The sequence below is a fragment of the Pleuronectes platessa genome, chromosome 7, assembly GCF_947347685.1.
Source record: "Pleuronectes platessa chromosome 7, fPlePla1.1, whole genome shotgun sequence".
NCBI lineage: Eukaryota > Metazoa > Chordata > Actinopteri > Pleuronectiformes > Pleuronectidae > Pleuronectes > Pleuronectes platessa.
Window position 1 is genome coordinate 25,710,192 of NC_070632.1, and position 13,864 is coordinate 25,724,055.

The window sequence follows — 13,864 nt, forward strand, 5'->3', positions numbered from 1 at the left end:
CACAGGTTGTCTGTTGGCGTCTAGTTTAGCTGTAGGGTAGTCTGAATGGTCAGACTGTTGAGGTAGTTTTATACTGCATGTGCAAAATCCTCTTCAGGTTATAATTGTAATTCTTTTACCTTTTTCCCCTGTTTTTGACCAGATGTTCATACCACCTGCTTTCCTTATTTTGCGATTTTACTATTTATTTGTAATTTAAATTTCCCTTGCTAAAATGTATTTACATTGTTTGGTTTACATAATGGTGAATATGCTACTATTGGGCCTATACTATACAGAAACTTCACTAAATCAAAATCTTTCCTGTTTTTTTTTTTTCATTGGGCAGTCACAACAAAAAGCTATTCTTTAATGTGCAGCACATGGAATATTTTGATATGCATCAGAGCAGCTGAATAGTCTTTGAAGATTCTGGAAACGGCCAAAAGCATAAAGCTGCAGAAATTCTATTTGCAGCGGTTTAATGGATGAATGTGTACCCCTCAGGCCCCTTGGAAATCTCCTCTAAAGCATGCATTCAATTATATTTAGGACTATAGTGTTCTCTCTAGTTTGTGAGAACATTTGGGGATTTTCTGCTTCAACATAGCAATCGAATCAAATGGCCTGCACAGACCCCCTCAAACTCCATTCAACACGTTGGGGAATGATGTAGAACTCAGACTGTGAGTGTGATACTGATTGTACACGACTTTTCCCAATGCTTAGGTTTTGGAATGATGTGTTCAATACATTTTACACATACATTTAGCCATGCGGTTTAGGACTTGGCTACTATTAGCTTATGATCATAAATTGACAAAATCCTGAAGAAAGCCTGAAACAACTTTCCCTGTGCCACTTTTCTGTTGTGTCCTTGAGCGTAACCTTCAAATGATTAATACAACAAAACAACAAAAGACCATTGTCGATCTGTTACTGCTGAAAAGTTTATAGTGAGAGGCCTGTTTTAAGAATACAGTGAAGAGCCTTGACTCTTAGTCTCATGAGCGTTGCCCAACACTTTTATTTGTTTCTCACGTAACCAGGGAAACGTTGTGCCAGGCTTGGATGAGAGCGCCTATGAGCAGCACCACAGGCATTAGGCCTGGCCGGCTCAGGAACACACACTTCAGAGGCCTTGGAGAGTGCTGCTGCTGCTGCTGCTGCTGGAACTTCTATTTCAGCTGCTCTCGCTTCAGCTTCATTCTTATGGACTTTTTTCCACAAGTAGATTCAACTGGCTGGTTCCTTCAGCACAGATGAATGAAGGCAGTCACCAAGTTACTACTGTGAATCATTGTACAATTAGATTTTCTATGACTCAATATCACATGTAAAAATAAAGAACAAAATGCCACTGTTAATATCTGGCTTTCATGGAGAGGCACATGCTAGTGATTAATACCATCCACATTATGAGACAGTATTTGAAATAAGCATAAACAAATGCACATTGGATTATATAAAATTTTAATGTGCACAGCGTTACATTATACAGTTAAAGCAAAGAAGGAAAACATTTTTTTTATATAAAAAATATCACCTTTTTGAGCTTAAAAGACTCATTTCAAGAAACAGGTGCTATGATATTACCATCCCTGTGTGAAGACAGCAGGTAGACCGAAGGTGACGGAGTCAAAGCGAGATTAATGTCTCTATAAAACTTAACCCACCGGCCCAATCATATCCCTCCCTGGGGTGGGAGGCGCCAGCTTGATGCTTTTCAGCACCGTGTCCACAGTCAAGAAGTAGGGTTAGTGGAACAAACTTGTCAGGTTGATAGAAAACAAAACAAGAATTGAGAGGACAAAACAAAAACAATTGGGGCGGGTCGAAAAATCATGACCAGATAACAAACAACAAATTCATCCAGAGTCATCAGTCCACCTCACATCGTCTTTATTCCAATGCATTAACCTGCGCAAGTACCACAGTGCGTAAGAAAAACCTCCATGCACACTCCTGACTGCACGTCGTAAGTGTCAAGGGTGCAAAGGTTACAACTCCACTAGCTTTGCAAATGTGTAAAGAGAGGAGATTTTCATTAGTGCTATTCACTTACAATACTTTCCCATGGATTAGTGCACTGGAATGAGGCTCGTAAAGTCTTATTTTCTGCATAAACACCCATACAGTACATGTAGGATATCAAAACAATGGCAGTGAAACCAAGTTCTTCATTTTTAAAGTGTAGGAAAAAAATTGCATTCACTGTGGAGCTATAATGATGTGCATTTAAAAAGTATTGAGCTTCACTAAAATATGAAAAGGTTGAACTCAGAGTAAAAAAAAAAAATTTAAATTCGAACATTCTCTCAGTCACACACTCATGAGGATGACGGTGATGATGAAAACGGCACTGTTAAAGTTTTGTCTGGAGCTGGCGGCGAAGGCGAGAAGCGGGTGCTGAGCGTGGAGTGAGCTGAGATGCAAAAGCATTTCCTGCATCATCAGGTGGCGTGGCAGGTGTGGACGGCGCGTTTTGCGGGCAAAGGTGACGCAGGTGCATGCAGGAACGAGGGCAGGTTCAGTGTGTCAGACTGCTGGAGAGCTGGGCGAGGGCAGGGGCAGGTGGGGGGATGGGAAGTTGTTTTTAGCTGGGGTGGAGGTCATGTGGGGCCAAAGGGAGGGGCACTGCTGTGCTGTTCAGCCTGTGGAGGTTTGTTTAGTTTTTGCTGAGTCGGATAGAATTTGGCAGCAACCTTCTTTTCTCTCTGCTCTGACCCCACTGTGATCCTGCCCTGTCCAGAGGCTTCGAAGCATATACACACAAGCGCAGGAGGAGACAGTGATACACTGCGGCATCCCCTCTTCACATGAATCAATCAGAGTGATCAGCTCCTCACAGAACCAGTTAGAATGGAAGGAATTAACATCATGTGGTAAAACTGAACAGAAAACACACAAGGAGCCTGGTTGCCTGCTTGACAAAGTTAACAGTGAGGAATTAAAAAAAACTATGGAACAAAAACAAAACCCCCTTAGGACGACCCTTTAATTTCTTGTGCCCCCCCATTTGGTTACGCCAACACTGGTGAGAAAAACACATTTGGCGGGAAAGGGCGGTGCCAGGTGCCATGTGGCCGCGCCTCTTCCCCTCAAAACATCCCCCCTGCCCGGCTCTGGAAAAGTCTCACCTCTTGTTTTTCCAGAGGTCTTACTATTTTTTTCTTCTCTTTTCCCTCCATCTGTGTTTCTCCAGCCCTCCCATCCTCCCTCCCCTCTTTCCGTTAATCCTCCTCCTCTTTTTTTTCCGAACGTTACACGTCCTTGGACACGCGGACTCGGACGCTGCTGAGGCACTTGCCCATGGCCTCGAACAGTGGGTCGCAGAAGGTGTGCACGCAGATGGAGTAGACCCGGCTGACACAGTGGATCACCATCATGTAGCTCTTGACGCACGGCACCACGGCCCAGATGTGCAGGAAGGACAGGATGGCGAAGAAGATACCCCAGATCAGCGCCAGGGGGATGCCGACCAGCGCCGTCAGCAGTCGGTAGCACCAGTACTTGGTGACAGTGAAGGTGGTGAAGCTGGCTTTCCACACACCGTCGAAGCTATAGGTCCCTGCGGGTTCAGCGATCACATCCTCAAAGTCCACCTGAAGAGACCAACAAAGAGAAAGAGTGAAAAAATGTATCATAATAATATTATCTTGTCTCCTACACATGTCAACAGTTGTATCTTTGTAAAATACAGAATTTAACTGCATAGCAGCTGTAAGCAAAGACAACAGAGTCAGCAGCGCTTGTAATTGATTATACATGTTAAAGAGGTAAGAACTTCACCATCAGGACTAAATGGTAAATGGTTTTGTATTTATATAGCGCTTTTCTAGTCTTGATGACCACTCAAAGCTCTTTACAGTACAGTTCTACATTTACCCATTCACACACACATTCATACATTGCATCTATTCGCAGCACTTAGTTATTCTATGGGGGGGGGGCATTCGGGTTTCAGCATCTTGCCCAAGGACACTTCGGCATGCAGATGGGTCAGACTGGGGATCGAACTGCCGACCTTCAGGTTGTAATACGACCACTCTACCTCTCAGCCACAGCCGCCCTAAAGACCTTAAAGCCTTAATCAATAGTCAACAAAAACAAGTTGTTGGGTTAAGACGCAACTGTTGGAATGGCTTCCATGTATTTGTTTCAAAAAAGCATGAGAAAAATTAAAGAGGCCAGAGGTTTCCCTGGTGACTGTCACGGGGGACAAATCAGCCTTTCATGCTACCAGACGGCAGAAAGAAGAAAAATCCACTGAGAGCTTTACTATAGAGAGAATATTTAGACGATAGTGACATCAGAGGTTGGAATGTGAGGCTTCTGCTCTGTGGTCGGAAATTGGATTTTCCTCCTCATCAGTTGAGCCACTCTCTACAAAAGAAGTCATCTGAACACCACACAACTGCCAAAAACATAACCGTCACTAACGGCTCTCTTCATACTGATCAGTGTGAAGAGAAGACCCCATGCTACCTCAAACCCATCAGACCAATCATTATCTCCTCAAACGCATTCATCCACTGGCAATCATCTGTCACAACAGTCCTTAAATGGTGCAGTTGAAACCGTCAGACTGACTTTACAGTCCCTCCAATCTGAACTCAATATTTCCACATACACCAGCCGCTTCCCTCACGGTTCCAGCAGTGATATGTCAGTTTGCTGAGATGCAGGATGGGATTCCAGGCATAATTTCCATCTCCCCTGGCAGTGACTGGTACACGGTCTAACCACCAACACCTGCCCCGCCCTGAAATCTGCTTTGCTTTCCGATAAATAAGTTAAGGATTTCAGTCTTGAAATCATCCACCTCCTGAAAAAGTTAGATGTGCCAAAAAGCTAAACAGATAAACAGACGTTGCTACGTTTGAACGAAAATAGACAAAGTACATGTATTCGCAGGCTGACCAGATGTTGCCCATAAAAAGTAGTCAGGACATCGGCTGCTTGGTGGTTTGAGAACACCATGTTAGTGTTTGATATATCAAAATAATTATCTTCCAAGTAGCTTTGACCTTTGCTGCTCTAAACACACAGTGTGTGGTACGTCTTTATTAGGAAAAACCCTGCTGTGCACAGGAAGTGATGTGTTTCTGGTTTGTGTGGAATAAACAGGAGGAGATCTGCTCGCTGGGTCTGATCAGTGAGGCTCACCAAGATGGGCATGGCAACCATCTCACATACATCCGTGTACTGCCCACAGTGTTTGATTGACAAGTGAAGTGAGGGTCTCCTGCATGCGCCACCTTCCACTGAGGTAAACCAGGACATTGTAAACACACCTCCCAGGCCCTCAATGAGACGAACCTACAAGTGTGCAGGACCTGACTGCTTCTCTTAGAGAAATGGATGGAGAAATGCCAACTCAAACACTTCACACACAATGCACGATACCTCTGCCACTTTTCCCTACAAGCTACTCAGCATACAGTCAATGTCACTTGGAGACTGTGTCTCGTCCAACAGACCAGTTGGACAACTGACAGCCGATGGCTGCAACACCAATAATTCACACAGATATTATCCGGTGCCACACTATTATTGAAATGGTGAAGTGGTTCATTCCTGAAGTGGGCACACGTCTTCCACTGTTTGGCCGACATGTTGCCCATTTAAACAAACTGGCTACTGACATCAAGGCAAAGCACTTTATAGTTTTTACCATTTTAACTCTTTGTAAATGGACTTGATCAGTTAATTGGAAATTTTTCAGACAGAACAAAGTCAATTTGTAATTATTATTTCTAGGGCTGCTCGATTATGGAAAAAAATCATAATCACGATTATTTTTGACAATATCAAAATCACGATTATTTAAACGATTATTAACATGTGCCCTTATTCTGAAGTCTATGCTTTATTTTTCTAATCACTTCCGGTAAACACCGATGACGGCTGCGTGTCTTATTCATCCGTGAAACCAGGATATCGGTGCCCGGTTATTCAAACTCTTAATGATGGCAACCCTAACCCTGTCTGCTGCCCTCCCTGCTTTTCCACTCGCGCTGTTTTTTTCACCACCAATCACCACACACACAACTCCCCTCCTTCACTTTACAGCTGCTTGAGAGTGAGAGCCAGTCGGCTGGGCCGCTGAATGCTTTGGGGGAAGGACTGAATTGCACATGCGCGTCTCTTTCGAAAAAAATGCCAAATAATCGTTTCAACTCGATTATAGTAGTTTTGAGTTTGATCCCATAATCGTAATCACGATTAAATTTCAATTAATCGAGCAGCCCTAATTATTTCCATATATTTAAATATAAATAGAGATTGTTCTCATTACTTACCGCCATAAGTCTTCCGTCCGACTTCTTTCTGTCTGTTACTTAGCTAGTTGGCTGGATTATGCAAAAACTACTGACAGATTACGACAAAATTTGGTTGAATGATGGATTATGGGTCATGAAGTCAATTTTGGTGCAGCTCCAGAGCAGGAGGCAGATCCTGAATTTTTTCTTTTCACTTAAAATGTTCACCTTCTTACATGTGTCTGTTAATTATTAACTAGGAACCAAGCAGCTGGTTAGCTTAGTTTAGGATACAGTAGCATAACAATTGGACACTATGATGCTAACTTTGTCCAAATGTTTTCTGAAATCTGCCTCACAATCCTGTAAGGATCCTATTGTATTACTACAAATATACAATATATGTAACAACAGATACATTTACTGAGTGCTCAGTATAAAACATGCTCTCTTAATTGTGTAATGGTGAATGTCATATTTCTCTGAGCCTTGATGTTTTACGTAGGAACAGATCTTCAAATTCCCAGTAGAGGTTGTTTTTTTTAGTAGCTCATAAATCGAATTATTTTCCTCTAAGCATGCAGCAGCATAAAGCTGTTCTCCCAGAACCCACTCTTGGAGCTCGCCTAAGCCTTATAATATAATTCTCTGACTGCAGCCACAAAACCAGTGTGGTATCCATTTAATTTTTCCACAGCTACAAATTTGAAAGTGGACCCACTCTGCGCCAGTTTCCAGAACTTTGATTCAGACTAAATGAGAGCCTTCTCCAGACGCGGCACAAACACAACCACAGCAGGATGGTGGAGCGTTTTTAACTTTATGAAGTCAAGTTGTTTGTTGGTATTTTTCTTCAAGCTTTCTAGTTTTCTAAATACAGTTGTGTGGGCAACATTCTGAGCAAACACAATGTCAGAGTTGGTTAAAATTCTTTGAGGAATAAGACCAGAAATGTCAATCTCTGCAACATATGAGTAAATTTTTTAGGATTCACAAAACGAGGCAGATACAGTGTGGGCCACAGCAGGGCACTCAAGAGCCCTTACTGAATGATGAACAGTAGTGATGATATAGATTCATATAAGCATGTCCTGTAAACAAGCACTCAAAGTCTTTGCTGTAGCCCATTTCAGAGTCAAAGAATGGACCTCTGCAGTCGTGTCAGAGGTTTGATATGAAACAATGGCGTCTCAGGGTCGGCATGTGACCAGTCGGCAAGGCAACAGTGCTATTGAGTAAATAAGGCCATGTTCTATTTCCAGAGCTCCATCTTCAGGCTGTCAGCTCTGCTTGAACAGACACAGTGGGTCTGCAGAAGAGCATGTCAGAGTGTGCTGCGTTAATGGCCTCTTCTGTTGGTTTGAGGGATCTGGTCGTCAGGCGATATGTTTGGTTCGTGTGGGGAGAGAGATTAGGATGATCAGCAGTAGCATAACCGTATGTGACCATAAGATGCACAGACCCAGGAACATCTCACTTATTTAAACAGCAGTGGTTTTCCATCAACCATAGTTTAATTCAGACACATTTATGTCAAATATCATAGGAAATTGTCAAATGAATTTAAAATATTACTCCTGGTAATATAAATATATTTTCATTTATAATTTTTGAGACATATCAGTAGTTTATGTCCCATCTGTACGACCTCTGTACAGAAACAAATTTCTTCACTGGGTTTGAAAGCACCAGACGTCTCAGCCCGTAGAGGAATGTGTGATAAAATCACAGAAATCACCAAAACTGGAGAAAACTCCATGGAACATCAATTGATCTATAATCACTTCAACATCAGGATGTGAAAAATTTGCCACAGGGAGTGTTTCATTCCTTCAATTTGACCGTCGGGACTCTAGATCTGCTGCCGGAGCTCAAACATCTCACAACTCCCCTTGAAAAATGTTCCTCCAGTGGAGGAGTTATCACTCCACTGACCCCTGACTACTCAAGCCCCTCCTCTCTGCTATATAAAGACCCCAAACTCCTCCAGAGGAAAAAAAAAAACTTATCCTCACAGACCGAACTCCACATGCAAGTCAGTAATGGAACTTGTTTGATGTGGCCAGGTGATTCAGGCCAGCTGCAGCAGCTACACGAGAACACTGTGTATCCTTCAAGAATGCAGTGTGTGCATGAACATGTGTGTGTGTGTTTGTGCACTTCCAATCAACATGCATATGTCTGAATACACACAACACATGTTTACATGCGAGCAGTGCATGTGTGTGTGTGTGTGTGTGTGTGTGTGGTCTCAGTGTATCGCAGAATGAAGGGTTGCTGGAAGGAATTCCCTGCTTGTGCCTTTCATCGGGGCACACACAGCAAACACACACTTCCACTTGGCAAAGCTGCCTCACTGACCTCAAAGCACCTCAGAGCCACTGTATACGGCGGGCTGTAAAACTATGAGCTCATTTGTTCTGAAATCCAGGGGGAGGCAGCGAGCACCTTTGGGCTATTCATGACCAAAATTAAGTTATCTACTTATTTCAAAAGTAGCTCAAAATACTGCTGCTGGGGATCACTAGGTCTGTATGAAGAGAAGAATAGTCTGTTTTTTATCTACAGTGTAGAGTGTAACGTACCGATATTACAAACTGTGGTAGATGAACCATTCTATTTTTCTATACTTCACACATTGTTGGTCAAACGAATTTTTATTGAAGTATGTAACACTTGCCAGTGTTATATTATTATGTAAAATGCATACAAATTATCCTAACATTGGATTATGACTTTTCATATTTTAACGATTATTATTTGGAATCATCTTCTATGAAGAATAACTACAGCCATTAACTAAATCTTTGGTTGTTTTCAGTAATTTTCCACTTCTGGCTTCTTTTTAAAAGTCTCAAAGTTTCCTTGCAGCAGTCTTAATGTCCACAGTGTCCTCGGCTCGCATGTGATTTCAGATCATTTCACCAGCGCTCTGTTGGGTTGATTACAGAGGAGTGGGCCAATCATAAAGCTGAATTCTATTCTGAGACTGGAAGGAGAGTCTGACTCACAGTCACACTGGAGGAAAACTGGGAGGGGGAGAGAGAGAAAGTGGTGGGAGAAGCGGAGGAGAGGAGGAGCAGACGATGGGAAAAGAGAGTGGAGTTCATTTTCTTCAAATATGCTCAGAAGAGTTTAAAAAAATAGATTATAGCCACAAATGTATACCCCCAATTGTCTGTGTTTGCTTCTCTTTGAAGATAATGGCTTATTCAAACTCTCATCTGTGGCAGAACTTGATGCAAAGTGTTGAACTGGTGGTCACTGGTGAATACTCCAGTATACCCTCCATTTTTTCATTTAATTTTGTTTAATTTACGACACATGAAAGAAATGTTCACATGTTTATCTCATGTGAATCCCTGTGTCTCATGGGAAATATTTACTTATTGGCCAGACATTGCACAAGTGGCAAATCCCAGTTTGAAGATGTGGAAGATAACAATGACCAATAAAGCTTCACCAAACTGAAATCTCCATGACAGTCTGCACACATGATTCCTGGTCCAGCCAACAAACCAATACTACCAGACTTATCTATTGGAAGCTGACAGTGGCCAATAAAAAGCACCATATGGATATTTGCTACCCTGACGCAACTACAGGAATGTAGGGAGGAAGGCAGGGAAGGAGGAAGGGAGGAAGGGAGGAGGGAGGAGAGGAGCAGAATGGGAGGAAAGAAGGGAGGAGTGATGGGGCGTGGGGAGGGATATCCCCTTCAGCCTACCAGCTACTTGGGTGTTTCACTGTTTTAATAAGGCAGAGTTCGGGCATTTCGTAGAACGAGCCCCTCCTGTCACACGCAGGGAACAGTTTGACCCCGCTCTGATGAGTAAACCCCGCCGCAGCTGGAGCAGAGGGCGGCCGGGCTCAGACAGCGGCTGCCTCCATGCTGACGCGTCAGGTGGCTTCTTGCAGCGCACCGCTCCTCTGCTGCAGTGAACTCTCCCCTCGAGCTCCTTTAAACTAAATACACGCTTGGTATTTGTGCGGTCAGCCTGCTCTCTCATGGAAAGAACTCGACTTGTCCCAACAGCAAGGCATGCGCAACACGCACTGTGGGAAACGTGCGTTCCAACAACAGGAAATTCGTTAATGTTTCCTCTGTTGGAGAGAGGATGTTCAAGTTTTCAAGACCGCAACTCAGAATGACGCACAGTTTACGCACGTGGACTGTTTGTCCATTGTTGGTGACTTTTAATACCTCTGCCAAACGTCTTCCCAATAGGGTCAAATGGAACCAAAGTGCGCAGCTGTGCATAAAAGAACTGAGTGCGCCTCTGATGCGCAGGTTGCGCTCACAAGCAGTTTGACAGCTCACAGACTTCAGTGCAGTTTTCCTGAGATAATTTGACCATGATTGTCAGGCGCATTCACTCATCAAATATAAAGTACAAACTCTGCAACAAGTCTTCTGAATAAGTTAGGGTTTCAGGCGACGATAGAAAACAGAGGAAGACGTTATAGCAGCACGCTGCATCCACACTTAAAACTCAAAAGCCAAAAGCCAGGTTTGACTCACCTTGACAACGTCGTCGTTAATGTGCTTGGGGTCCCGGTTGACCAGGTCAATCTCTTTGGTGTGGACATCCTCCATCGTCTTCTCGTTCAGACTGTCGTTGTCCATGTCTTTATTGTTGGGTTTGTATATGTTCCCTTGTTTGCGAATGAACGGCGAATGCAGAAACTCCTGTCAGGGTCCGGAGGAGGCAGAAGAAAGAATAGAGTGAACAGGAGGGAGGGATAGTGTGCAGTGCGCTGCGCTGAGAGGGAGAGAGACTGGAGCTGCGTGTCACCAGCCTGCCCCACAAACAGGGATGGGTTTAAATTAACAGAACGTGAATCACCACACCCCTCGAACCAGCCGCAAGGGGTCCTCACCACCCATACACAGAACTATTTCCCCGACATGTACCTGCGAGCAGGGTAAATTGATTAAGACGTGCGTAAAAGCGCATATTCCAATAGTCACACATTTTTCCATAAGACACAATCAGAAAAGAAATGTTGACATTTTTAAACTTATACGAGTTACAAACTATACCTATAAACTGACTTGTTCACATTTTATACAAACATATTTTTGGGTTTCCGTGTTGCCTTCGGATGTGTGTGCGTAAAGATTATTCTCAGTTGTACTCTCAGTCCTTTGTGAGTATTTCAAGCACCGTCTCGCTTACGCTCACCAACACATGGCTTCACTACACAGAGCGTCGTTTGTGGCTGGAAAGTATAGACAGTTAAAAGAAAAGTTTGCGAGTTTAATCTGCTATGCGCTTTTACGCACGGAAAAGTTCCCCGATGTGATGCGTAAAACTGGAATCGGGTACTCTGTTAATTTAAGCCGGCTGAACCTCGCACCCTTACGTTAATGTGCACTGAATGACTCTTCACATTCCCTCAGCTGGTGGGGGAGAAGCGTTCATGACCAGGTGCCAAAAAAGACAACGACTGGTAATTAGCTATTTGGAAAAACAGTGAAATTCCCTCCTTGGATGTACATTAGAGGTCCCTGGATGAAGGACTCCCCAGAATCAGCTTCTAAACTAAAAACTAGTGCCAGCTGCAAATGAGAGCCATACTGTACCTCCTCCGTGTTTCCGTCCTTCAGTCCTCCTGTCATGCTGCCCTCAGGTTTGAGCAGATCAGCGCGTTGAAACAGACAAGATCGACAATTTAGGAAGCGGAGAGGGAGGCGTGGAGGCAACACACTGAGAGGACCGGGGCTCCTCTCAAGGACATCCACTGGTTTAATTCCTGCCCTTTTTTCTTTGAACGCGACTAGAATTTAATGCCAGTGGCTGTGCGGGGGAACCTCCAGTGTTTCCTCTCTGGTCCTCTAAGCGCAGAGCCTCTCTTTAACGCAGCCCAGGGAGTTCACCTGTGATGTGGGCAGAGAGAGGAGAGCAACTGTGGAACCTGCCCGGCTGGAGGACAGACTGACTCGTTCTCCGGCTACAGGGATGTTTCTACTTGCGTGGAATCTCTATATTTGGGGATGAGGGCAGAATAAATGAGCCTTTTGTTCGGCGAAATGTGGGCGTTAATGGGGATGGCAAGGTGTGTATACTTGCCATACCTTAGTCTGAGGCAGGCAGATTCACGTGGCTGTAAGAGGAAGTAAGGGAAATAGAAAAAGTTATTTTTATAAACAGTTTGAATTATCTTTTAGCAAATATAGATGCAGTGGCTGAGTTCATGACATTTTAACATGTATACTCCAGCTGTCGTTTGTAGCTTCTCAGGGTTAATTGTGAAGCCATGCTGGTCACTCTGGTCTGTTTACATTCTTCTATCTACTCACCTTTGAGAGTCACCATCGGGCACACTCAGCTGTTTTCAGCCACTGGATGATAGGAGCAGGTTTGAGGTGAGTCTGGTGGGTGCGTCTCTGAAACAACCCAGTAATAATGCAAAAAAAAACAAAGACTTACCCCTTTCCTGCTCACCCAGAGTGTGAAAATATTAGTTTCTCTTTTTTTAAATGAGAAATGTATTTTATGCATTATTACATCTTAGGAACACGTTTTAGATATCCTGTAAAAGATTCTGGTCCAATTTTCTAACATGCAAACGTCTTCATATGCATGATGGGTTTTAAATAATAAGTGTAAGGGTTAGGGTAACAAAAACTTTTCTTTTTCCTGTTTTTGTCTCTCACACCTCTTATAGATAATTCTGCAGTTGTACGCTGATGTGATTGCTCTTTTAAAACAACTGATAAGCCAAGAGCGGAATAAACATACATTTAAACAAAAATAACGCAAACAAAAAAGTGAAACGTACACAGGACATTTGCTGATGTTTGACTCAGCGGACACAGGACTGATGGAAATCCCTGACTATGATGCATGGGGAGTGTCATTGATATCACAGTTATATAGCAGAAGCAGATGAAGCAGTGAGTGATGTGTAACCAGGAGATGAATCTACTAATTGTAGATTCATAGTGAGAGGTATATATGATAGCCATTTCAGCCAGAGTAACAGATGTCATCAGTTGTAAGAGTATAGTGGTATTTTTGACCCATCACTTTATTATTGTTCAATCAACTTATTAGATAATATTAATGATAATTTAACTCTGTTGGGAGTTCTGTTTGACTGCCAGTCGGCCTCAAGGTCAGGGGTCAAAGGTCAGGGTCAGCTGCTGGACTCTTTGGGGACTACTGCTCCCAGTGTGTCTGGTGGAGGTGCTGAACATCATGTGCGTCCTATAGGTAATGGTGAGAGCTTACAGTTGCATGTCTGAGAGTTTTAATAGAGTGTAAATAGAAGTAGCGACTCGAGCCATGTTTTCTCAGTGTTTGTTTATTAGCAAGATAAAAAAATAATTCTCAGCCGATTTTCATAAAGTTGGGTGGAGGGTTGATGCATGAACCGGGGAAGAACCCAATAGATTTTAATGCAGATCTAGATCAGGACTTGTGTCCAGACATTTTCTTTCCTTTTTTAAACATTGTTAGATTACGGTGTTTGGTATTTTTCAACATGTTCATTGATTCCTCAGAGAATAATTTCTGGGGAGACTGTTTGACCTTGGTGGAGGTATGTTCTCAACTGAGTGCCATTCTAGTTATATAAGTAAGTTGTTGAACTACTGTAACTAGAAAACGCTA

General features: G+C 43.2%; 1 protein-coding gene across 1 annotated transcript; it reads right to left on the minus strand.

The window, feature by feature from the left end:
* Positions 1-1,435: 1,435 nt before the first annotated feature.
* On the minus strand, positions 1,436-12,227 carry cav1 (caveolin 1). Its single transcript, XM_053427095.1, has 3 exons — positions 11,833-12,227; positions 10,768-10,935; positions 1,436-3,584 (listed from the first exon to the last, which is right to left on the minus strand). The coding sequence occupies exons 1-3, from the start codon at positions 11,866-11,868 to the stop codon at positions 3,243-3,245; spliced, it is 546 nt and encodes a 181-aa protein (XP_053283070.1). The 5' UTR covers positions 11,869-12,227; the 3' UTR covers positions 1,436-3,242.
* Between the last annotated feature and the right edge of the window lie 1,637 nt (positions 12,228-13,864).